General features: G+C 47.6%; 1 protein-coding gene across 8 annotated transcripts in view; it reads right to left on the bottom strand.

The window, feature by feature from the left end:
* The window catches only part of HIPK2 (homeodomain interacting protein kinase 2), a 142677-nt gene that overhangs the window by 40523 nt on the left and 77091 nt on the right, over positions 1 to 25063 (bottom strand). For 6 of the 8 annotated variants that reach the window (XM_069807494.1, XM_069807489.1, XM_069807490.1 and 3 more), the window contains exons 3-6: positions 4330 to 4453; positions 2101 to 2220; positions 1283 to 1381; positions 72 to 256 (exon numbers count right to left, since the gene is read on the bottom strand). In XM_069807494.1, the coding sequence (XP_069663595.1) occupies positions 72 to 256; positions 1283 to 1381; positions 2101 to 2220; positions 4330 to 4453 (528 nt within the window). The remainder of the gene's footprint in view (positions 1 to 71; positions 257 to 1282; positions 1382 to 2100; positions 2221 to 4329; positions 4454 to 25063) is intronic. The other 2 variants (XM_069807491.1, XM_069807492.1) reach the window with 1 other exon arrangement.

The raw sequence follows: 25063 nt of genomic DNA, 5'->3' as shown, positions 1-25063 counted from the left end.
TGGTCTCCACCACAACCAGCTCTCCTCTTCACCCCTCAATTCAAAACTCAAGGGAAACAAACGCCACGTACTGTGTGCTGTGAGGGAAATCGAGCAAGTGCGTCATGGTGACAAAAGGGTGGTTCAGAGTTTCAATGGGTGTTATTCTCTTATCTGCATCTATCGTCAACATCTTCTTTAACAGATCTATAAACTCCCGCCGGTCCGCCTTTTCCACCAACATATCGCTTCCTTCCAAATCCGTTGTCATGTTCACCTAAAGGAGAAAGGACAAGGGTGAGCGCTACAGGGAAAGAGCAGATGGTCAGGTCTCCAGCAAACTGTGTTTACTCCTCGTCGGAGCACATGCCCTGCAAGCCTCCCTGTCTACAGGGGTAGTTGCTGAAGTCACACGGCAGACTCCGCGGTGGCTAGTCATCTGGCTTGTGCATGTCACATCTCTAGACAGACTGTTAAGTGTTCAGCTCGCTTGGGTCAATGGCTAATGAAACATTTAGTCACCCTCCACTGAAGATGAACAGCTTCCATGTGGTAGCAGGCAAGCTCTGATAATCAGTATATTTATCATATAAAGGACTGTGCTATCAGATGCTTAACTATGTGTCCTGTGAGCAAGAAATATATAAAATAAATAAAAATTGTCGGTAGGTTTATGAGAAACATCCCATTTGTGTATCAGGTGCCAGGAAAAAAAACCTGTTATACTATTTCATCCATTTGCAGTCTCCCCTGATCTCAGTCCCCCATTTCTGCATGTTTGCTTGTGAATGCTACAATGCCTAGACTTTGCTAGCACAAACTCCAGTTGCAGGAGCGGTTATGCTGGAATTAACTTTCACAACCACATGGAACTGACACAGTGAATTAGTACTCCCCATTCCCCCAGATAGCCACGTTTCACAGAGAGCGTGCTCTTCTGCGGCCACGGTGACTATTTTCAATGTCACCATTTTACAAATGGAAATATTAAAGCACAGAGAAGTAAATGACTTGCCAGCAGTCACACAAAGGAGCACTGGAGACATAAGAGAAAACGCAGGATTTTGCCACTCAGAGATGTGACTTAGCCATTTTCCAAGACTGCTTTACTACTGCACATTGAGCCCACATGCCCCTATGTGCAGTTTCCCCTACAACGCAGCGCATGATGAGCTGATTTGTTAGGCATAATCCTGGTATTTCTCGGGAGCTGGCACAAGAATAGAATACACAGAGAAATCATGTAGTTCCCCTTTCTTAGCATTGTCTGAAAGCACGTGAGGCAGTCTTGCTGGTTACTCACCAATGCTCTTACCTGTGCCATATCATCCAAACAGTTGAAAATATACTTTCTTGCTTCCTTCGACTTAATCCCCGTCTCTGCCTCATGATCATCTGGTGTCTGCTCAAAACAGGAGACAGGCATTGACCAGAACTGCCCTGCAATCAGCTGTGGGTTATGTGCCACTTCCAGCTTGTGCCTTATCCTGCCCTCATCAGAGACCACTGTGTCTCTCTTGACTGACCAGGTAACATTCACACTATCTCTGCTATGTTTATATGACAGCTTTTGTGTCACAAGGTGATTTATCTGTTCTTTTTCACTTCAGAAGATCCTTGCAACTACGGTGGGAGTCCCAAAGGTCTCTTACACCCACCCCAGCATGCGGCTCAGCATCCCATCCTTACAGCCAGAAGCCCACTGGCCTCTCTCCTTGGGGACTGAATGCAGCCAAACACGCTGGTAAAAGAGACTCAGGGCTCACCTGCATTACTAGCAGGTTTGATTGTCAGAATTAAAATGCTTCCCCCCCAATGAGTTAGACACTAGAGCAAAGTCTGCCCAGGGTGCGTTTCATTTAAACTACACATCAATTCATTGACTACTTAGAGGGAGATTTCCAGGTCGATTCCAGATTTAAATTTCCCACAAAGCGCTGCTAAGCAGGTGGGCTAAGGGCTGCAGACTTCAGGGATGGCAGTTTTACCTCGGGCTATACCCAACCCAGTGTCTGTGCCGCATTGCAAAAAGCAGAGACTTAGGCTCTGAGGTGACCTGAATGTCTGCTCACTTCCAACCAACAACTGCACGGTAAAAGAAACAAGGGAACGTCTTCCTACCTTCAGCCTCCACAAAGGATACGGTGAGTCTGTATCCCTGTTGAAAAACCTCGTAGTCTTTGTCCCTGCACTTAACAAATACTCTGCTGGTAAGCCCTGTGTCTGTGAAATATAGCGAATCTGTAAGAGAAGGATGAGAGGTCACTGTTGATCCTGTGAAGATCTCTGGAGGTCTTCCTTGAAGGAGGGCAGGAGGCATTTAAAACAATAGAACAAAGAAAGAAAGAGAAAATGTAGCACGTAGTTAGACTTCACCAAAAAAAACCCCAAACAACCCAGTGCAAGGAATGAGAGGAAAGAGAATTCCCATACAGCATCCCTCCATTTATCACGTACGTGACTGGAAACTCACCCTTACAGTACAGATAAAGGGAGGACAATCCCTAGGTTTTAGAGGTCAAAGAGGAAGACCCACACAGAGATTTCAATGGGGTGTTTCACCTCTTTGCGCCTTTTTATGTCACGCTCTCCTCTCCAGGAGTTAATTTCAACAATTTCATATTTGCGCTCTAACTTCTGCTGTTTTCTCCCCCAGCTGAGCGCACAGCCTTTCCTAGGAGCAGTCTGAAGTTCAAAACAGAGGACTACGAAGTGACTATCTTTGAACTTAGATGAAATATACACTCAAACGAACTGACACCCTCATGGTATGTGAAGTACTTCACCTCTACTGCCTACACGACTTCATTTGTTATTTGGGTTACTTCCATGAGTATGACCTCACTGGCACTCGCACAGCTAAAAGATACTATGCATGTGTTTCCAGGATCTCAGACTTTAATTTATTTATTCAAAGGAGAAAGGGTCTGTGATTACACAATTAGAGACCCATCTCACACACGCCTGGGGTGCCACACGAAACCTTAACTTTGGCATCTCCTGACTCCTGAATATTTCACTCTGCAGAATTGCTGCAAACTCTGCAAAACTACTAAAAATAGTCATCTACTCCGGAAAGTGTTTTTGAGAGAAGAGACAGAGCAGGGTAAAAAAAAAATTAAAAAAAATAAAGGCATAAAAAGCAACTATGGTTTCAAAGACTTCCAAGCACTCAGGACCCGGTTCACTGAGCACAGCTTGCTCCACTCTGCGGCTCCTTAGGTCCATCGGAGCTCATGCACCTGAGAAGCACCAGGATCCTACCCGCAGCCCAGCACCAGTGCAGGGCGACTCAGGCTGCAGCGAGGGGCCAGGACCAGCCCCTACCCCTTTCCCAGCTCCCCAGGAGCCCACACCATACTGCACCAGTGGAAGCTTTGTGCTGGGCAGTTAAGCTGGGCAGGCAGGTATGGTGATTTCTTTTTCAGCTGTGTGTTTTACGGCTTTTGGGGTGCAGCAGGGAGGAGAAAGAAATCTACTCTTCATGCTTGGTATGTGATTTTCAAATGCTTTTAAGTTTTTCAGCTACGTCTGATTTCCTTTGGAGCCACTAATGGCCCTGCTCTTCTCTGCAGGTTATTTCCCCTGCCAAATTTCACCTTTAAAGCTCTAACTAAAAAAATACTAGTTACAAAAGAAGAGTCGAAGAAACATTTTCATATATGAAAAACTTATTTATTACCCTGCTCTGTTGTTTTTTTGTTTGTTTGTTTTTTCTCCTAGAAGAAAAAAAGACCCTTTTCAGGCTGCATTTGCAGACAGCTAAGATCACCCTGAAGAAGACTATGGGAATGGAAAGTGTTCTGTAGCCCTGCTTCTAGCAGCTGCTGCGCTATCAGTTTTAGGACTACAAAAGGAACATAAAAGCCTATAGGGAAAGAAGCACGACAGTTTATATTAACTGGAAACCCACACCACTGTGAATTTTCTCCTTCTTGTCATTGCTTTTAATATGCACCCTTGCAAAAGGGATTATGAAACGCAGTAGAGATCGTGCGGTTTCTTCTAACAAATAAACCTTTATTCAGTCCTCGTTGTTTCAGCAGAGAAAGGGTGCCTGCTCTGCTCAGTGAGGAGAGACAAGTACAGAGCTCTCCAGTCAACGGCAGTGTTGACTCTTGATTGAGATTTCACTTAGGCAGTCAGGTCTTAAAAGCCAGCATACCAAACAGCACGCTGGTTACCTAGAATAAATACCCCAGGTGGATAATGGAAAAAGTTGACTTGGGAGGGTAAGAAACACACATCCCCTGTTAGCAAAACAGAAAAAGTTGGCATCTGTTCACTCTGACGAGAGAAGGCAGAAACACCCGTGCACTTACCAGCACCCAGGGCAGTATCCGTACCCACCTGATCGTACTCTGAAGCTCCCGGGTACAACGGCCAGCCCAAGAACAGCTCTGCAATGACACATCCCAACGACCACATATCGATTGCTTCACAAAATGGTAAACCGAGGATGATTTCAGGGGCTCTGCAAAGGAAGAGGTGAGAAAACATCAGCAATGGGAGCAGATCCACTCGGCTGGCGTAGGGAGGCGATGCTCACGAAGCTGCCGGCTGCCAACAAGTGTCATTGCTCCCACCGAGCTGAGGGACCCAGCAGCCACCGGCAAAGCGTCTGCTAACCAGGCATGAATCGGTGAATAGTTACCCTTGCATGAATCGGTGAATAGTTATCCTTACAGAGGAGTCCTCTGGCAGCAGTTAGCCAAGAGACAGCCCTACGTTTCGCAGCAGTTTGCAACGGGGAGAACTACCATTACTTTCATTTGGCAGGTGAGAAAATGAAGCACAAAACAAACGTTGTGCGTTCAAAACCACCCAATTAAGGCCCCCACTCGAGGCTCTCGGGCCCAGCTCGCCGTCCCGTGGAGAAACCATGCAGGCTCCCTGCGGTGAAGCATCCTCCGTTCACATAGCTCAGCGGGCTTCACAAACAGCCAGACATTAAATAATCATTACAGGACTGGTATAAAAGGATTACTGACTTTTTAAACAAATGGATGTAACCATAAAACAGAGAAATAACATAATTAGATCTATTAGACATAAGCTTTTTCCTCAGGAGGAAGTAGCCACAAAGCCTTCACTTCCCAGCCTGTCCCAGGCACCTCATTAGATTTCCTCTTCCCTTCCAGCCCACACAGCCAAAATGCAGCAGCACTCTCACCACGCATTTACTGCCGGCTTCAGGAGATGCCCACTGAGGCACCTCTGCTCAGCGAATCTCAGTGTTAGCCCTGCCGAGGAAGGAGAGGACAAGGCAAAAGCTTTGCTTCGGCTCTCCAGGAGGATCCCCGGCTGGAGCACGGAAGAGACGCCCAAATAAGCAAGACCAGCCTCAGCTCAGACTTCCACAGGACCTTAAGGTGAGGGTCATTTCACCTTTCAGCCAGGTAGAAGCTGGTGTCAAATCTGCCAGGTACTGTGCAGACTGTGCAGTCAATGGAGAGACACCCTCCCAAGGGGGATTTGTCCCACTGTCTTGGGATGGTTTGAATCTTTCTTCACTGAGGCTAGACAAGCTTCCTCAACTCCAGTGGACAAAGTGAGACAAGATGAATCCTTCCCTTAGCATCCCAAATGCTTTGCATTTCAAAAGCAACTTCTATGTGGAAGAATCAAAGCATCTTACAAATACTGAAACCCACCTCCGCACACAAACACCTTCCTTACTTTCCCTACCTCAGCCCAAACTTCCACATGCAGTTAAGTGCCATAGTTCCTATTCTACACAGGGATCACCTACGGCTTCTCTCCTGCTCTTCTTGCAGATCTTGCAATGCTTCTAAAGCCCCAGCTTCTGGAGCCAGGTGATGTACAACAGAAAGAAAAACTTACTTTCCCATACTCCTCTAACTATTAAATAAAAAGAAAAAAAAAAAAAAAAGGCAGAAGACAGCTAAAAGAACGGAACACACGTTGCTTCAAAACTTTCATCATTTTAAAAACAGCCTTGGGATTTCTCAGGCCCTGATGCATATTTTGGGAATGCCCAGGGTTGACTATTGAGCAAATCAAGTGCCACCATCCAGAGCTGGAAATAGAACCCATGGTTCCCAGTTTCCCATCTGTCATCAGGATAAGATCTGACACTAGTGAGATCATACTACGGATTACCAATTGCAGTGGAAAATATTATGTTTTAATCATGCCATTACATAGTCATGTGAAGACAAGTCTTTAGCCAAGAAACCAAGCAAAATGGCTAATTTTTTCCAAAGAAACGAGCAAAGGCCCTGTAGCAAGAATCCATGCCCCATTTTCAGTCCGCAAACGGAAACCCCCAAATCCCCAATTTTGGGTTGACTGGTAATGATAAAAGCCCCAAACTATCTGTTCTCCAACCAGCAACGCAGAACGTAAAAATTATGGGAAATTCTGGGATGTTAAGCTTAGGATGCTTTGTGCCAGTCCCACAAAAAACATGCCAGAAACTTAAAAAGTGGCTACCTTCAGCCCTCCTAGCTTCATCTGTGCTTGTTGTTCTCAGACCCCATTGCTCTTTAGCCCATCGTGACAAACTTTTTATTCTAGCATCAACCTCTCCTTAGGAACAAGGGGTTAATTTTCCTCCTTTCCTCCCCATTCCGTCATCCCTGCACACTACTCGACACCTAGACAAAATGCAGAGAGAAAAAGACAGCTATGGTGACCTGAATCTCATTACTATGTAAATCCTGCATTCAAAGCCATCTGCCTCTCCCTGTCTGCCTTCCACATTGTGAACGAAACATCCCTGGTCACTAATGAGAGCTCAGCCACGCATCGCCTGAACTTCAAATCCCTCCCACTAACTCAAGTGGAAGGAGCAGAGGGGTGGACTATCACTGGGATATTCCCAATGTGATTTTGTGTAGAAACCTCCCTGTTCATAAAAATCGCTCGCACTGCTGTCATATGCAGCACACACCTCCTCCCCTCTCTCCCCACACTTATGCTGCCAACACCTTCCAGACCCCTGCAAGAAGGGATGACCTAGAATTTGAAGCTCTAAAATTTCTAATTTTTTTTCTCTTGAGTCTTCAGCTGTCCAGTGGGTTTTCCTTAAAGCTCCAGCTTCTGGAGTGCAGCAATTAGGAGAGTATTTCTTTTTCATACACAAAAGAAGTTTTGCATCTCTGCTGTTCGGAAGAAAAGCACAAAACCAGTGTCCATACCATTTAAACACATAAAAGGCAACTAAATGGAGCACCATTCATTATTTTAAACCAGACTTATTGTTATAGGGAGGGGAAGTCTATCATTATAGGCTGGGGAGGTGGTGAGATAGTTTTATTTTATTTTGCTTTTTTGAAAGCTGGTACTCGCATTACTCAATCAAGCCTAAACATTAGTTGCAATCTTTGCCCATTCAGCCCCAAACAGATGATAATTTTGGAACAGCAATGAGAAGCCCTGCGAGAGGGGGGCCAGATCGAAGCGAGACGGTGCCCTATGTACACCACAGCCGGCATTCACTGTGGCTTTCTCCCAGCCCTGCCTTCGCATCACGACTGCGATTTTTCCATGGAGAGGGAGTAGCCCTAAGACAAAAAGATCTTGCTAACTTAATTAAGCAGTCATTAAGACACCACAAGAACAACAGGTATCAGACACCACACAGGCTTCCAGATCTTCAGCTAGCAGATACCTCCCGTTGGCCGTGTAAAAGAGAGAGCTGGAGTTACCCCAGGAGGAGCAGCAGTCTGCCTGCCTGCTGGCACTCTGCTAAAGGCCAACGCCACGCGTTTTGGTGGAGGATGCTACAAGTTCTGTAATGAAACAACTCGTCCACTGATGAAATGCCTTCCAACCCTCTATCAGCTGGAAATTGCTCTGTATGCTCAGTTATGGATGCATAGATCCTTCTGCATACAGACCTCTAACACGTGGAACTCCTCTCTTTCTTAACATAAACACGTCAATTTTTTAAGACAAGGTGAGATCTTGACTTCAATCACACATTGTGGCACGGAGTTCCACAGGCAACCTTCTGCTTTCAATACCATCTTAACTCAGCTGTTTAAAGCCTGATTTTCCTTCATCGGGTTTAAATTTGTCACCTCTCACTTCATCTTCACATGGATTGGCCTAGAGGTGAAGACGGAAGTGCTCGAATCACCTTTCTTTTAGCACAAGCTATTTTTATATCTCTGCCCTGTTCTCCCTTGTTTGCGGCAGCTTCTGGCTTCTCAGTGTTCCATCCCATGGATGTTTCAATTCACTTGCACCGCCTGGCCCTACAACTCCTCTTCCTGGCACGACTGCTTGGAGACAGGCTGAACAGACCTAGAAACAGTTAAACATGAGGATATTCCCCAGACTTATTTTACACTATTTGCAGAATGCTTTCACGTTCCAGTCTTCCCTGAGCCTAATATTTTGTTTGCTTTTGGAGTGACACAAGGCATTTCAGCAGATGTTTTATCTGGGAGATCCTCTGAGACACACAGTCCTTTCTCCAGAGGAGCTGCAGTTAATTTAGGACATAGAATTATGTAGAAATAGTTCGTTTTTCCTCTTCCAATGTTTACTGCCTTTCAGTACTGCACTGATCTGGCATAATGTTGTCTGTAATCTAGATCAAGTCCCTTAAATGTTCCTCACACTTTTCTGCAGCCTAACCTAAGCAGGTATGTGGTATCTGCACACTTAAGCACTTCGCTGCTGGTCCACCACTTTTTACAGATAATTAATACATTAAATAACTCTGGTCCTAAAATGCGCACACAGTCCACTCCACAACTGACCTTTTTATTCCTAAAAGTGCTCAGATTTAGCTCAGCAATAAGAATGGTGTAATTCTCTTTTCCAAAGGGAAAGAAAACATTTCCATGTCTTAGCCAGTGCTTATGTGGGATTTCTCAATTCTGCAGCTGGTAACACTATTAACAGGGGAAAATGCCCTATTAAAGTGTACACATCAGAGTATTGCAATTATAAATCGGAAAGACGATTCACATGGCAGTAGGTCCTCCCAGAACAGCGCTGAAGTCTTCAGCAGATCTCTCCATGACTGCACAGGGAAGTGTTTTCTGTACCGATAATACTGCTTGTTTTAGCACAGACTCACCAAACCTTTCCATTGTGGTGGGGATCTTGTGTGAAACCACACAAAGGCAGCCCGCTGCTAGACACCTTGGTACGTGCAGGAACATCCCCATTTACTGCTCTCTGCCAGTTTTTCGGCTGTGCATCCACAACACCCTCGGCACAGTAATTCCAGCCTCCAGTTTGAGAGACACGGAGGGAAAACAGCGAACTTCACCCTCCTGTCCTTCCTCTGCCTTTGATGTCTCCCAACGAAAGGCACTGCCCTTCTCTATGTGCGGGCACAACCTGCTCTACAGCTCACACAAATCTCACCAGCATAGACCAAAGATTTAGAAACTACTCACCACCAGCCTGGGAGAGACTGAAGAGCCTCACCAAGAGCCTGGATCTCCAGGAGAGAAGCAGCCAGCCCATCCCCACCTTCCCACACCTCCGACCCCTTTCCCAGACCAAATTGCTCCCCTGGCCAGCAAAGGGTGACCCACTCCTCAGCTCAGCACTGCATCCAACAAGTCCTCCATCACCTTGGAGCCCAGCTTGAACATGCCTTCGTCTACCAGAGAGCTGCTGGTGCTGGGGACCCAGGGTGCGAGGGTCCCCATGCTAGCAGCACCCACAGGTCCCCAGAGGCAGAAGAGCCATCTCATCATTTGCTTGCACCTCACATATGACCCCGTCCTGCTTTCAGGCCTGCCGCTGGCAGAGTATTTACTTTAGCAACCCTGCTTTGTGGCAGGGTAATTTCATTGTCTGGTGTTTCTGTCAGGAAAATTAATTACCAGTCTAGCTCGCTGGCTTTTTCACCCACACATCACAGGACATTAAAAACAAATGCCAAAAAAATTCATTTCCACAGACTTGGATTCGGAGAGCTGGGCTCTTTCTGAATTTTAAAACTTCCCTGCAAACTGCCCTCCTCGGGGATAATTTACCACCTCTGGTAGGGTCCCGTGGCCAAGTGTGATTCTCTCAGCAAAGTTCTTCATGGACAAGTATACATATCAGACAAAAATATAACTCAAAACTTGATACTTGCTGGCACCTTGAGCAGAGAGCATGCCTGCTTCTCGCCTTCGGGGCGACGCTTCTAGAAGAAGGTTGCGGGCAGCTGCAGGCAGTGCAGACAGACGTACAGTGACGCCGTCTGCTGAGTCGATATACACCGCTCCTGTCGTCTTCTACCTGTTAGTCTCATCTAGGAGGCAGCAGCTTTCACATCTCCATCCAGAAAGCCCTGGGCAGAGGCAGAGAGGCAGGAGCCGAACCCCTTGGCCTGAACGGCTGCACGCCCAGGGCTTGATCCCTCTCAGGGCTTGTGCTCTCCTGTGCACCAAGATACCCCCTGTGAGGAGGAGCTGCATCCTTCACGTGTCTTACAAAGGCGTTTTTATTCAAGTGGTGGGGCTCCATCTTCCTCTCAGCCGAACCCTTTCTTTGGCATCTTTACGGACTCTTTCTCACACCTGCTCACTTGACCCTTTTTTATTTTGTGGTGGTATCTACTTTTTATTGCCATGTACTGCAGCATGCAGAGTACCCTTAGCTCTTAGTTAATGGAGATGGAGGGCATACAGCACCTTTTTTTGTCCGTTTGTACCTCTCAGACCCCAAATCACTTTTTAAGTGCAGGGCTGTAAAAGGAGACAGGCTCATATTCTGGAAGTAAAAGGTTATAGCTGCTATTTCCCTCGCCCCTCCACTCGCACAGACACCTGGAAGGGATGCAGACATCTAATGTGGATGACCCCCAGACTCAAGGCCTTCCACCGCTCCGGGGCTGGGCAGTTGCAGACTTTCTGCCTGTGAAAAAGCCAGCCACCAGGGCCAGAGCTTAACACCTACAAGCACCAACAGCCCCGGCGCGCTTGCTCCCTCCCCATCCCATGCAGTGGGCAGGAGAGCAGCTCCAGACCCTACCTGTGCTGCTCCCAGACAGCGAGAGCCGGGCTCACCCTTATTGCTGGCCTTGCTGTGGGTCCTCTGCATTTCTCCTGCATCCCCGACTGCTGGATTTTGCTTGGATGCTCAGCCAAAGCCCATACAGAAGTGGTACAGGTCTGCAGACCTCTCACTAGGGCCTCAAGGACTGCCATGATCTCTGGACCACGTTGGGAAGCACCAATGCAGCAGAATCGTAGCAAGGGACAGCCCTGGGTGTCAGGACTCATCCCAGAATACGCAGGCACACCATGACTTTCAGATTCCAGCATACAGTTCAAACCACGGAGAGTTTAGTCAACACAGGGAAAGGGCCATTGAGGAACATCACCCAATCTATCAGAGTATGCTGTTTACCCACAAAGATGTTTTGGGTTGAGTTGTAAGGAGGGACAGTGCCTCTAAAGGCTCTACTAACACACTCCCTATTTCACAGGTCAAACACGGCTACACCCAAGTTTCTGGAAAGGACTGTGGGTGTAGACAGAGCCATTTCGAGGGCTGTCAGACCACCAGCACGACCACCACTAGAGGGTAGCTCCAACACTGCATCGCTCACGTTGCCCTCACCCATCCCTCAAGATTAGTTTGCAACCCATAAAAAATATCTGTATCGGCTCAGAGGACTGGAAGCTGGATCTGCTCAGCCTTTGGGGATGGTTTATGTTACAGGACATAAATATAAACTGGAGGCTGGGAACAGGTGAGGTACCGCAGGGGTTTATCCCAGGACCAGTCTTGTTTAACACCTTTATCACTGACCCGGGGAGGAGGCTGAGTGCCTTCTCATCCAGCTTACGGGTGATGCCGAACTGGAGAGACTTGGTGATGTGCTTGAGGGCAGGGCTGCCACCCAGAGGGACCTGGACAGGCAGAAGGCACGGCCCAACGGGGACCTTCTGAAACGCAGCCAGGATGAATGCTGCCACCTGCCCCTGGGACGAATCAGCCCTGGTGACAATACCTGGGGAACCGCTCGGTGAGAAAGGCCGTGAGCACCTTGACTTGAGGGGCAGTGGGCTAAAACGAGCACCCTGCTAGCAGCTGGACCAACAGCCTCCCCGGAGCAGGGCCAGGAGACCAAGGAATGTGATGACCCACCTGCAGCCACATTTGTGAGATGACATCTGGATACCACGTTCAGCCTGGGGACCCCAGTGCGTGGGTCAACGGGAGCAACTTGAGTGCGAGGAGACACGGCCATGGGGGACCTGACAGCAGCCTGCCCCCTTCTCCTCTGCCACGTAGAGAAGATAGTGGCAGGCCCTTTGCTCAGGTGGGCAGCAGGAGGTACAGATGACAGACAAACTGAAACAGGGAAGGTTCCCACTGGGGACAGGGAAAACCCCTCCACTGTGCCGATAACGAACCACCAGCACAGGCTGCCGCGAGAGGGTGTGCAGTTGCTGTCCTTGGAGGCTTTCAAGACCTGGCAAGACAAAGTCCTGATCTTGATCTCATGGCTGACCCTACCTTAACCAGCAGGTTGGGCTACGTGACCTCCCAAGGCCTCCCCCCACCTGAACTACTCTAACTCCATATGGTACAGTAACTATACGTTTGTCATTAGGTAGGTCACCATGATCCTCCTACATACAGGCAAAATACTACATAGCTGGGAGTGTTTCAGGGCGTATAGATGCAGGTTCCAGGGTGCTTTTAGCAGATGTACACACACAGCTCTTTCTGTCTTTTAAAAACAGAGAGCAAGTTACACAAGAATTACTTCTGGAGTTGACTGGTATAATTATCAAACAAGCCTCGGGAGACTATCATTACTAAGGGTATTTAATCGCAAACAAATCATAGAAGCAGACTAAACCACCAGCCCCTTGACACCACTCGTATTCCACCAGGGTGCTGACTGGGAAGGGTGAAAATACTCCGGAGGATGGTGTCAGAGGCTGACAGGGCTAGCCCGGACCCCGGGAAGTCACCCGCTCCCTCCCTGCCCTGATATCGGGCCATCCCATGCCCGTCTCACTGCTGGCAAGCGTTCAGCCAGCTTGTCTTACAGACCTCCCATGGCTGAGCATCCATAAACTTTGCTGTGCCCCAAAGGACCTCACCCCTTGTAATTTTAAGGAATAATACAGCTGTGCATAGCTGACTTTATGTCATGCTTAATTACAACTTGTTGTCAATCTGGCATTCTGTGTAATACTTGTGGAAAAATGTAACTTAATACATCTCACTTGACTTTGCCTATACCCAGCCTTCTGCCAGGGTGCACCTCCTCCCTATCTTCACCCTGCCTTGGCCTCAATGCATATTCAGTACCTATAAACTTGTCTCTTTTTCTCTCCTGCTTACCTACCTCCTTTTTCTTTCTTATCTTTTCTGCTCTCTTCCTGCACTCACTGTGGATGAAGAGGGAGGTGGAACATCGCGCCCAGGAGCACGGAAAGTCCCTACCGCCATGGAGGGGGTGCACGCCACGTGCCTGCAAACACAGTCCTGCTATGGGGGCAAGCTGGGCAAGTGCGGATAGTGTGCATCCATCTTTAAAAATGGGGTGTCACAGACACTCACATACCGGGCACCCCAATGGGATCCCGACGCTTGCTGTCACCATCCACACGAGGCTCTTGGGAAAATCAATTTCCATGGGTTAATAATCCTGGAAGAGTTTCAAGTAAACCACAATAACATATCCCAATCACTTGTCATCACTGTGCACCTTTCTTGGGGTTAAGAAAGCTGGATTCAGCCACGAACAAAGCCTGGGTTTAAATGGGGAGGGAGGGGTGCCTGCTGGGGGGCTCCACGCCGCTCTGTTCTCCTATATACATTGCATATATACATTCCATTTAGGTTAGGGCCTGAAAGAAAACCTCCTGCTCTCTTCAGCAAGAGTGTGCAAGCAAATGACTGAAGCCCTGAGCTGGAGAAGGCAGCGCAGCTGTTTGTGGAAACAAGACAAAAGATTTAGAAACAGTTGCTTTTTTCCCCCTCTTCTATGTCAGGCTGTTTACAGAAACCAAAGGATGAAATTTTGCAGACAAAAACACTGAGAGCAGCCTGTCAGTCTCAGAGGGAGGGAGGGAGAGGGAGAGGGAGGGGAGCGTAGGCTTCTTTCAGGATTATGGATCATTGCTAAATTGCTCTATCAATTATTAAACCCATCACTCAAAGCGCAGTAACCAAAATATAGCAGATAAAGCCTTTCTCATCCACTCTCTACCAGCTGCTCTCCTCCTCCTAAAGCCAGAGGGGAATGAAAATTCCCGTAGTTTATATTTTATAAACATCATTTTCCCTCTGCCTTGAAAATAAAAGCTTTTTCGGACAAGGTACAGTAGAACCGAGCCCGCGGCAGAAAGATATTAAAGGAGGATTCGCCCTTTCGATTAACAGACCCAAGGAATAAAACAAAATCTCTCCAATCAATATGATTTCTTAGCGCCGACAGGTTAAAACATTTGTCTGTGGATAAATGAAGAGGCAGGCCTCAGCCATCAATAGCTGTTAGCTGTTATTTGCCTTCACCGCTGGGCGGATCGGAGATCGACGGCAGGGTGAGCACGGTCCCAAGAAAGGACAGGACGTGGCCAAGTGGCACGTGGCATTTGGTCCGGCCGGTGACTCCGTGGAGAGAGTAACTGCAAACCCACATCCAAGGTGGGAGGAAGCCCTGGGCGAGCAGTGCCGACAGGCAACCACACGGGGAGGAGGAGGACCAGGACCTGACATCCAGCCGGGAAGGCTTCCACGTGGCTGCCGACGTCCGAACGGACAGCAGTTTTTAGCAGCACTATACACACTCGCTGGAGGCTGCGGCTCCAGTTCGGCGAAACGCTTTCCCATAAGCATCACCTGAAGCAAATCCGTGCCTGGGTCCCTGGGCACTGGATGCAGCTAAAGTTAAGGATACATTTAAGTGCTTTGCTGAATTGGAATCCGCTAGCAAGTCCTCATTGCACTTGAGCTGGGAATCTTAAGAGGCAAGAAAAGCTATTAAGCCCAATGATCGAAAAGAAAGCCAGGTCCTGGGTCAGCCAAGAGACATACTAAGCTTGTCCCAGCCAGAAGTGCATCTTCGTACATCCCTGGCAGAAGCCCTGCTGGACTGACCACAATCACGCTCATCTCTTCGGACTCAGAAATGCAGGACACCGTAAACTTCAGAGGAGGTGCACAACGCCAATCACCACGACCATTGCCCCCGGGGGTCGTCAGCTCCACGCTGACCCAGAAATGCAGAAACATGCATGGGGGGTGATGCAACAACAGCTACATTCAACACAGCGTGACCTCTGGTTGTTCTCTGAAACAAAGGGTAATGCATGGAGGGGGGAGGGCTTGGGCTTTCCCAGGTTATGGAAGAAATCAGAGAATAGAAAAATCATAATTTGAAAACAAAAGCCCTATCCATGCCAGGCAGTGAATGGATGAGCTGCAATGTATTGGGTGCAGAGATCCCCTGAAGGAGGCATCTGATCAAGAGGGAAAGAATGCCAATTATGTGCTCCCATTCATGCCACCGCAACGAAAGCATAATTCTGACTCCGCTTTCTGACCCACAGTATGCAATTTATGCAAATCCAAGCTGTTCTCGCTTCCCTCAGAGCCAAATGTCCACCAATGCCAGAGCTGGCTCTAACTTTTTGTTTTCCTTTTCAAATCTATTGTTTTCACTGTTGAATATTTAAGACCTTTTGTTGTTGCTGTTGTGTTTCTTTGGAAATGAAATAATAATTAAAAAAATCCCAAAGCACACAGAGACAGACAAGAGTTGACTTCTCATCTCCAACAGCCTCCCATTCTGCCACACTCAGCTCCATACCAACCCCTTATCGTTCCAGCCCAGAGCCCTGCCACGTCTCGGCCAAGCAAAGCTCGTGCCTGCTCTATAATGTTCCCCAAGACTTTTGTTCACAGCAAATACTGAAAGTTGCACCAAGCTGCACGGTGGTTTTATGGGATTAGCCCGAGTACTGAGCCAACTGTCAAATATAAGGCTCCAAACGACTTCTATCTCTGGCAAACACGGATACGAACCAGATTCAGGCCATGATCCTAAGACTGGCTTCACAGAGCAAGTAGCAGGTCTGAGGCTAAAAATATCAAATTACTGCAGCCTTCTTTTATTTTTTTTTCTTTTAATCATGTCTACTGGCTGCTTTTTTTTTTAATTAGAAGAAGACAAAGACAAAAATAAAGTACTTATCCTGCCTGCTCCTCGGAGAAAGGAGCATTGCCCTTTACTTATCTCTGAAGAGCCACACAGATCTGATATTATTATTAGCAGCAACTATTTGTATTTCTGTAGCACGCAGAAGTCCCGGCGGAGACCGGAGCCTCATAATGCTAGACACTAAAACACGATGTGCTAAGGGACTGTGTCTGCTCCAGAGAATTGATGATCTAAGGCGATGTGTGGTGACAGGGGAACAGATTGGTGGAGCAGTTCACCCAAGATCATAGGGAGAGAGCATAGCAAAGCCAAGAAAAGAAGCGGGGTCCTTGCGAACAGTGTGCTGTATCTATTAGACCACAATGTCTTCTATTTATGATATTTGGGAATAGCAATAATAATACATGGACTCGAAGAGTCTTTTAAAAGAGATGGGTATTACTGAGGCAAACCAGATTTTGAGGCGAAACGACCTGTAGATGTCACCCAACAAGACAGTAGTTGTGTCGGGAGCAGCTCACGAAATCCAAGGCCCACTTTAATGCCCCCCTTGGTGAGTCGCGGCATCCTGCCTATGCTGTGAGGACCTGCCCGGTCTACAAACAAGTTTTAGGAGAAGCCTGGGAATGCCTGCCCACCCGCATGTGGAGGTACAGGTGGCTGGGCACAACAAGGGCTCCCTGGAGCTGTCCCAGTTGGCTATTCCTGCTGCAGAGTTAAAAATTTCCACCTTCAACTCGAGCCCTACCAGAATCAACACAGCCTGCAGAGCGGCTGACAACAGCCCCCTGTACAAGCAGCAGGGCACGGCACAGCAGAAAAACATTCCTCTTCCACAGAATTGCAGAAACTCAAATCCACTCTGAATTTCACTTATTTTTATTGTATTTATATTAGGGCTAACATCTGGAAGGGTTAAGTAGGGCCCTACTGAACTAGATGCTGTAAAAAAAAGTAAGAGAACAGCCCCTGCCCTAAAAGACTTGCAACCTGATTTGGGATCCCTCATCACCCTGGAAATATCAACTCTGGGACTTGCTGCTTAGCATCTGCTAAGCCAGGACCTGCAACCAAGCCTGCACAAAATGCAGTCCCTTACCCGCCAGGGTGACCACTGACAGTCTGGATTCTGCAGCTGATGGGGACAGGATAGAGTCCATGGATGCGAGCAGCCCCACTGGGAAGCCCCAGTGGCCCAGGCTACTGGTATCCCACTGCCAATTATGTGAAGAGTACAGTGAAGTAAGGCTTAAGCATATCTGCAGGATGGACAAAGGATGATCGCTAAAATCTCAGGCTGCCGGTAACACACGGCTGCCCCAAACAAACCAGCACGCAAACACCCTCCAGCACGCACGGCGTCAGCGCGGACCTCGAGTGCCCAAGGCTCTCAAGCACAAACCCGAGCACTGAAAGGTAACTGTGTACGCCCCGCTCTCCATGGAAAATCAGGCCCTGAGCACGGTGATGGTGGTGAGCAGCACCCCAAGGGCTCACGGGGACCCGTGCCTTTGTCTGCAACAAGTGGGGCCCCGCTCCCCCCATACCCCATCTCCCGTGCCAGCTCCCCCAGTCCCTGCCCTTCCCTCCCACTCCTCCCGCCGTCCCCACCAGTCCCTGCTCCACTCTCAAGCTGCTCGGCTCGCCTGCTTGCTCCAAACACCAGTTTATTTCCTCCTGACATCCCCCTCCTTTCCCAGCTCTCCTCCGAGGTTTTACCCTTCCTGGGCTGAATGCTGGTCCAGTGCCTACAGAGCAAAAGGGACGGCAAAGGCAAGCCCGAAACACCGTCTCTGGGCCGTGCTTTCCGTGAATGCCCTCTGCTCCCACCCACACCGTGTCTCACACGGGGATGGGAGCTACCCCATTTTAGGGCCAAAGACTGCAGTTCCCTGATTGTCCAGACATGGAAGACAGCCCTTGCAGCTGTTAGCAGAGGAACAACTCTGACTTTAATGCCACACATCTTACTGGAGCTGGACAGAAAACCAGAATACAAGCAAGAACGCACGTGTGGTGTGCAAACAGTCCCGAAGGAACCATGATGCTTCTAGGGAGAAAGGCAACGAACGCTTCAGAAGGAAGACTTTTAAAATAAATTCTCCTAAAAAGTCAAGTTCATTCTTCATTTAAAACCATCACATGGAAAATTCAATTGTTCTCCAACGCATCTCTGTACCAAATCAGGAGACTAAATTCAATCATTAAAGTGTGAAGCTGATGAATTTAAATCCATAGTAAGTGCAAATTTCAACACAATTTTAAGTAAGGAGTCGCTCCCAACACCTTCATAACATGTCAACACATAGTCATATATTTGTTTCTGGGACTCTTCAAATGTCTCCTTTTACAGTTTCTTTTTTTTCTTGCCAAAACAAATTCTTAAAGCTATCCCGATGTTCTGAAAAAATATAAACAATTCCTGCATGTTAAAATCTTAGGTGGCCATGACAGAAATTTTGGAGAGACAAAACTTGAAGAAAAAAACATCATAGAAAAGAAACTTTTCCCCTCTTCACCATGCATGAGGGGAATTTGGACTGATTCCCGTCTGATTAATTTTAACTTCTAATTCGTCCTTGGATCACACTGCAGTACGTATGTCATTTCTTAATTTGACTGTTTTTCAAGTAGCCAGTACTGTCCTTGTAAAGGGCAAAGAAATCCCCATATATCAGGAATGCTTTTGGCTGAGGGGAAGTTTGGTAATTACTCCAGAGAAATAAATGCAACAATCGAAAGTACTTCCCAGGACATGAAGGCAAAGATCCACCCTTTCTTGAAAGAAGGGGCTCTCTTACGTATACATTCATAGCTTCAATTATCATGACTGCCTGTAACCATTTAGCCCTCTGCTAAGTCAAGGGTTCAAGAACACTTCCTGGCATTCTTCACATTTTTTTTTAACATGTTGCAATTTTATCTGGTGTACATCCTATGCTTCGCCCCAAAACGCCTGAACCAAACCATCCTCCTCCTGACGGAGGAGTTCAGGCTTCGTAAACTTGCCTGCAGCTCTCAGAAACCTCTTGACTTGAGGGCTGCGTCAGAAATTACTGAAAACAGAGTAAGTTTGGCTTTGATAGGTAAAACCACAGTACATTCAAGCAGCAGGGGCTGCAAATGGACAAATACCTCCCCCTAAAAAACACTTTCATCCAGGCCTGTGCCACCAGTTGTAAGCCCATGAATTTATCACCCCAACATCTTGGGGCTTCCCCATCCCTCCACCAAAAACCGTAGCGTACACCTTTGGTTTCGTTACCTCCTTTACCGCACCCTTCCCCACCTCCATCCCTGCAGCTCCCCTAACACCTATTTTAGTTGTGGAAAGTGGTCTTTTTGGTTTAACCAAGACAGCGACAGTGTCGGTGCTGTTGCCTGCACCACGATGGGCAGGCGGCCTCCAGCTGGGCATGGGGAGGACGGAAAGGTCCAGCTCATTACCCGCCGTAGGATTTACTACCAACACACAGCAATATTTAGGGTACAATAATAAGGCGGTACGCGAGCGCTTTACCGACAAACAAGACAGGGAAGGGAATAACTGTATTTCCCCTGTTATTCTAAGGGAAGGTTCACCAAAAGGTTAGTGAGAAAACAATGTAGGCCATTGATCACAGGGACAGCTAACCTAGAAAGGTTACCGCATGTTCCCGACTCATTTTTCACATCTATAATTACCCCGCCGCTCCTCCTCACGTCCCACCCATCGCCAAGCACCGCACGCAAACCGCTGCTGCTTTATTAATTATGTATTTTGTTTACGCTCGTTGTCACCGCCCCGCAACACGCCACGGCAGCTGAAGGATGAAGTGGCACAACTTCTGCGATCCCCGCAGGGTGGCGTGGCCGGGGAAAGGCGGTTTGAGGGCTTTCCTGGCTTTCCTTCACCCGACGTGAGAAGCTGCTGTACGTCTCAGCAGAGGTCGAGGTGGGACGGAGAGAGGAGGGAGGCGGGTCTTTACGTTCGCCAGGTAAGTCAGAGAAGCAAGATAGGGGCGCGCGAGGGAAGACCGTTTCCATTCATGAAGGGCTCAGATTTGCTTTTGGACCTTCATCCAACTGAAACAAAACGCCAATATTGCTGAACATACTTAGCACCTCCTAAAGCGCAATCCTACTCCGAACAGCGCCTGTCTAAAAACAGCAATGCCAGGCTCCTTGTTTACTGCATCTCCCTGATGCCTGATCTCAGTTTCTCAGTTTAAAAGAAGAATTACTTTTTTTTTTTTTTCTTTTTCCTATCTACCAGTCCGGCAAACCCAACCAAGACTTCGAGAGCCACTCTGGACTCATTTCTTGCACATCTATGCATGCAGACTCAGGCAGCCAAATTAAAGTTATGCAGAGATGGGCTGGGGAAACTCAAAGCAATGATTTGAAGACAATGAATTTGCAGGGAACTCGGTATGTTTCTACTCAAAGTACTGCATCACATTTCTGATGCAGAGAAGCCCGAGGGTCTTTTTATTTTTTCTCCCCCCCCCCCCCTTTTTTTTTTTTTTTACTTTGGGGAAACGTAAAATAGCTTCCTTTGAGAACCTGTGCTCTGTAATCACCATTTCTTCCTTCTGCGGTATTTCTGGATCCAGGCTTTTCAGTTGTAGCATAATACTAAATATGTATAAAATAAGGAAAACTTCTGCTGCAGCAACAATAGTGAGAAATACTTTAAGCCCCAGATCTGAGAACTGTTTTCTGTTCTTGCTTTTTTCTATCCCACCAGAAATTGTAATTAATTCGTGCTCTAACAATACTAAAATCATTATTTTCTAATTGTAACCATATCTGCAACAGAACTCCATGTTGATGCAAAGTGGAATAGAAAAAAAAATTTGCTGACAAGAGCAAAAAGCTTGCATGACAAAAGTCATGCAATGATACAAAGTTGTATGCATGTCCTGGTTTGGACCCCAGAAAAGTTCACACCCGTTGAACACTAATGAAGAGAGAATCACCCTGGAAAAGCTAGCAAGAGGAAATTAAATACAGGATTTCTCTTGAGAAAGAAACCTAGAAAGCTGAAAGCTTTGAGGCTGCTGAGCTCTGAGATCTTACCTCAGGATCCTGATAGAAAACTCGGCACAGGTAGGATCTAGAAAACTCCTCCACGCTGGCAAGGAAAACCAAAAGCACAGCACCTGCTGCCTTCCAAGGCTAACTCACTGTATCAAGTGTAACCATGCTCAACCACACCAAAATACTCTAATGCATTTCCAAATGTTTGTGAAAGGGCCAAAAAAATATATTTTTTTTTTTTTTTTTTAAATCAGAGCGCCAGTCCATCCCTAAAGCTTTATTTTTGAGTTGGATCCACAACAGACAGTGGAGAGGATGCTGGAAAAAAACCCACAATGGACCTCAATGGATGTTGGTTCCCATGTCCCGAAGGTGCCATGAAAACCTCTCCCTCTCCCCACGCTGCGAGAGCCAAACCCTTTCTCAGCCAAACTCCCTGCTCCCAATGCCTGTAGCACATACTGCATTCAGACGAGGCTTCCCTCAGCCAAGCCCTCAGGAAAGGAGCACGGGATGGCTGTAACCGTGACCTGCCGTCTTCGGCGTTGACCGTGGCAGAGATGTTCCAGCTATAGGCACCTCCAGTTCAGCTCTCATGCCCTCTTTATAGTTTCTCCCTCTACTCAACGGGGTATCTCGTTATTGCACTACTGTGGTGGTCCACACCGTATCCCTGTGACTAGAGGTGATCCTGACACCTCTGCCAGACCCAGGCAAAGGGAAAACCCACCAGGAGCACCGGCTTTCTGCATTGATGCCCACCCTGCACACAACCAAGGCAGGGGCGGCTCCTGAACAGAAGTCAGAGCTGCCATTGGTACCAAAACCTGGATCCGGCTGGGGAAGAGCAGCCAGTGCTCATTTGAGGCCAACAGAATAAAAGCCACTTAAACCCACTGAGGGCTGTGCTCTGTGCCCTCCTCCCGTCCACACCATTGTGCCGACTGCTCCAGAGTCAGACCTGGTTTGTAGTTATACTCTTCCATCCAACGGAGAGGGCCAGCGTCAGCGTAGCGCTCTTCCCTGACTCCACATTGTCACAGCAGCAGCAGGACTGACGCTGTACCCAAAGTACAGTTTGCTGGACCAAGGGCGAAGAGACCTGGACCAGCAGATGTCTCAAGCTTTTGGTTTTGACAATGCCCACAAGATCCTCGGGGACATCAAGAGAAGGACAGGAAGTGCCCTTATTGTGTTTTTGAGGTAATTTATGAGAAAATTTGAGAACTGTGAGGATTGATCGTGATCAATTTTAAAGATCTAAAACTGAATGATGGGAATTTTTTTCCCCCTCCTGATTAAGCCAATTTACAGTTTTTTCAGGTTGATGGTTTACCCATAAGCTGGGGCACATGTGTTGGGGGACATCTCTTGGTTGTTTGTTTGAATTCCATTTTTTATTTGTTTGCTACAGAAACAAAGAGCAAACAACAACATGGTACAGAGCTGCATGCTCTGGAGTGGAGCAACAGCCGCAGACCCTCCAGGATTGAGATGGGCCCTCTGAGGATCCATCTTGCTCACTTTTAGAAAAATCCCCGCTTTTCCACTCTTCCTTGAAGCGGCAAACTAGACGAGGGAAGGATTAATTAGCTGATGTTTGTAAAGCCCTTTGAAGATGAAAAGTGTTATTTTTATTTTCAAGTCTCACCAAAGGAAAAAAAAACCAAACTAAAAAAAAAAATTAAAAAACAAAAGGCCAGAGGAAGGCTTCTACCGTTTCCTACAGCCAGGTGTCTCGGGACTGAGCTCCTATACAGAGACACTCCTCCAATAATATATATTAACTGGCAAGCTGACACTGCAGCCCTTCCCCCGGGGCATGCATTAACAGGGTCTCTGCCCAGCTGCCTATTTTCATGAAACATGTAGAACTCAATACCACTGAGACCTCTCCCCCTGCATCAAATTTGCTTGAATTTGTCCACCGGATTCGAAAGTTAAGGGGAACACAGCAGCAGTGTGATCACACACATCTCATTTCCTTAGAAAAGCAGACTAAAAGCAAATGAGGAAGGCCCTTGAATACAGATGCAGAGCGCCTGGCTACCCAGAACCCAGGTGGGCTATTTTTTCCTGAAGTGTAAATTACAGAAGTGATTTAAAAAAAACACTCCGCACCTACTGTTGGTATTTCTGTATGTCCCTTTTATTTTGTGCAGTTTTGGGGTTTTTTTTTACTCCCCGTGTCCTTAGCATCACGAGGATGCACTCAAAGCAGAGGCACGCTGTGGTGCAGGATCCCCTGCCACCTGGGGAGCAACAAGAAGCTTACAGGTGGGTGCCCTGCCCTAGGAAGACAAAAATAGCAAGAGGACAGACAGGATTGCAATGTATTAGCAGACCTGTGCTTAACACCTAAGACAATGATGACAATGAGCTGTTACAGGTGAGGCCTGAAGTGAGCTGACAACCCAGAAGGGGAAGATTTTACAGTATGCAGCCCATTACAGCTCCTTTTGATCTGATCAAAATCTCATGACCACCAAAACCAAACAGGATGCTAGCTTTGAGTTATCCTGTTAGGTAACACAGAACCATAGAATGGTTTGGGTTGGAAGGGACCTTAAAGGTCGTCTAGTTCCAACCCCCATCTAAATATTCATCTTAATGGTGATGCCTAATGTCCGGCTCCAGATATGTTTGTTCCCCCACGACCAGGGCTAGCAGCATCTGTCCTGAGCCTGCTTTCACCTGAGTTCCTTTCCCTGCTCTCAGCTTAGCAAGGCACAACGTGCAAGAGCTGTGAGGTCCTACATAAAAACAGCCATCTGGTGAAGGGGCAGGAAGAACCAGTTAAAAACAGAGTAGCTCCACCATATGGAGAAAATAATTCAGTTGGGCAGTGTAGGAAGAAGCAAACCCTATTATAATAATTGTGTTGCCAAGTGATGTTGCAGACTTGTTTTTCCCCTCACGGCTTCTGCACTGATTAAGAACAGAGCTTCCCCCATAATGTGGCACCATCCCCACAGCAAGATCAAACTGTTCCCCCAAGTGACTTGTCGGATTACCAGGTTACCACCAAAATGTCTACAGAGTGAACTGAGCACAGAGACGGGAGCATTGCACCCCACCACCACCTTGCTTATTCTTCCATTCTCAGTTGAAACACCAAGACTTTGGGAAAAGGTGATCCAGTTCAGCCGGACGGCACCCCAAGGAAAGCTGACTCAGAATTAGCACAGGAGACAGTTACACTAGTGGGAAGCCCAGGTTTGAAAGACTTCTGGCCCACCAAACCCAAGGACAGGCAATGCAAACCTGCTTGGGGCTAAGGCACCTCTCTTCCTCAACACAGGAATTCTGGCCCTCCTGTACTCCCCCATCCACCTGGGACTGAGCAACCTGATAAAACCTCAATTATAAACAGGTCCTTCTAGAATAGCTCCCCTTCTTCTTCAGACATTTGTGGGCTGTCGATAACAAGGTGTTAAGTGTGCAAGCTCCAGAAGCACTCCTTACTCTGCAGAGAGAGGGCAACCCCTCCCTGGAGATCAACGCTAATCAGCTCTCCCCACAGAAGCCATTACTACTTGGGCTCCAAGGGTCCTGCAATCAGATTATCATCACTAAGAGCTAACTATGTGCAAAATGGCGAGTGTCCCAAGGTCCCACCCCAGCTCTCCTGGTCACAGCGGTGCACCCCTCTTGGGAATCCTGCAGGGAAGGGATCTGTCTCTCCTGCTGCTCCCTGCCCACTCACCACGCAGACTAACAGCTACCCCCCCAGACAGCAATGTTAAAAAAAAAAAAAAAAAAAAAGGTGCTAGCACCATTACCTCAGCACATGCTGCCCCCAAGCCCTGCAGGTGAGATGGAACAGATGCCCAGACCGGGCTGACTCTGGGGCAAGTGTAGATCTGGATTTTAAGCACAGTCACCGTGCTGAATGATGGCAGGTAACCCCAAGTCTCTGCCTCTGAGGGACATCATCCCCTCCTACCG

This window comes from Haliaeetus albicilla, chromosome 19 (assembly GCF_947461875.1).
Source record: "Haliaeetus albicilla chromosome 19, bHalAlb1.1, whole genome shotgun sequence".
Classification (NCBI taxonomy): Eukaryota; Metazoa; Chordata; class Aves; order Accipitriformes; family Accipitridae; genus Haliaeetus; species Haliaeetus albicilla.
Note: the sequence above shows the minus strand (reverse complement) of the source record. Positions and strands in the feature narration are given on the sequence as shown.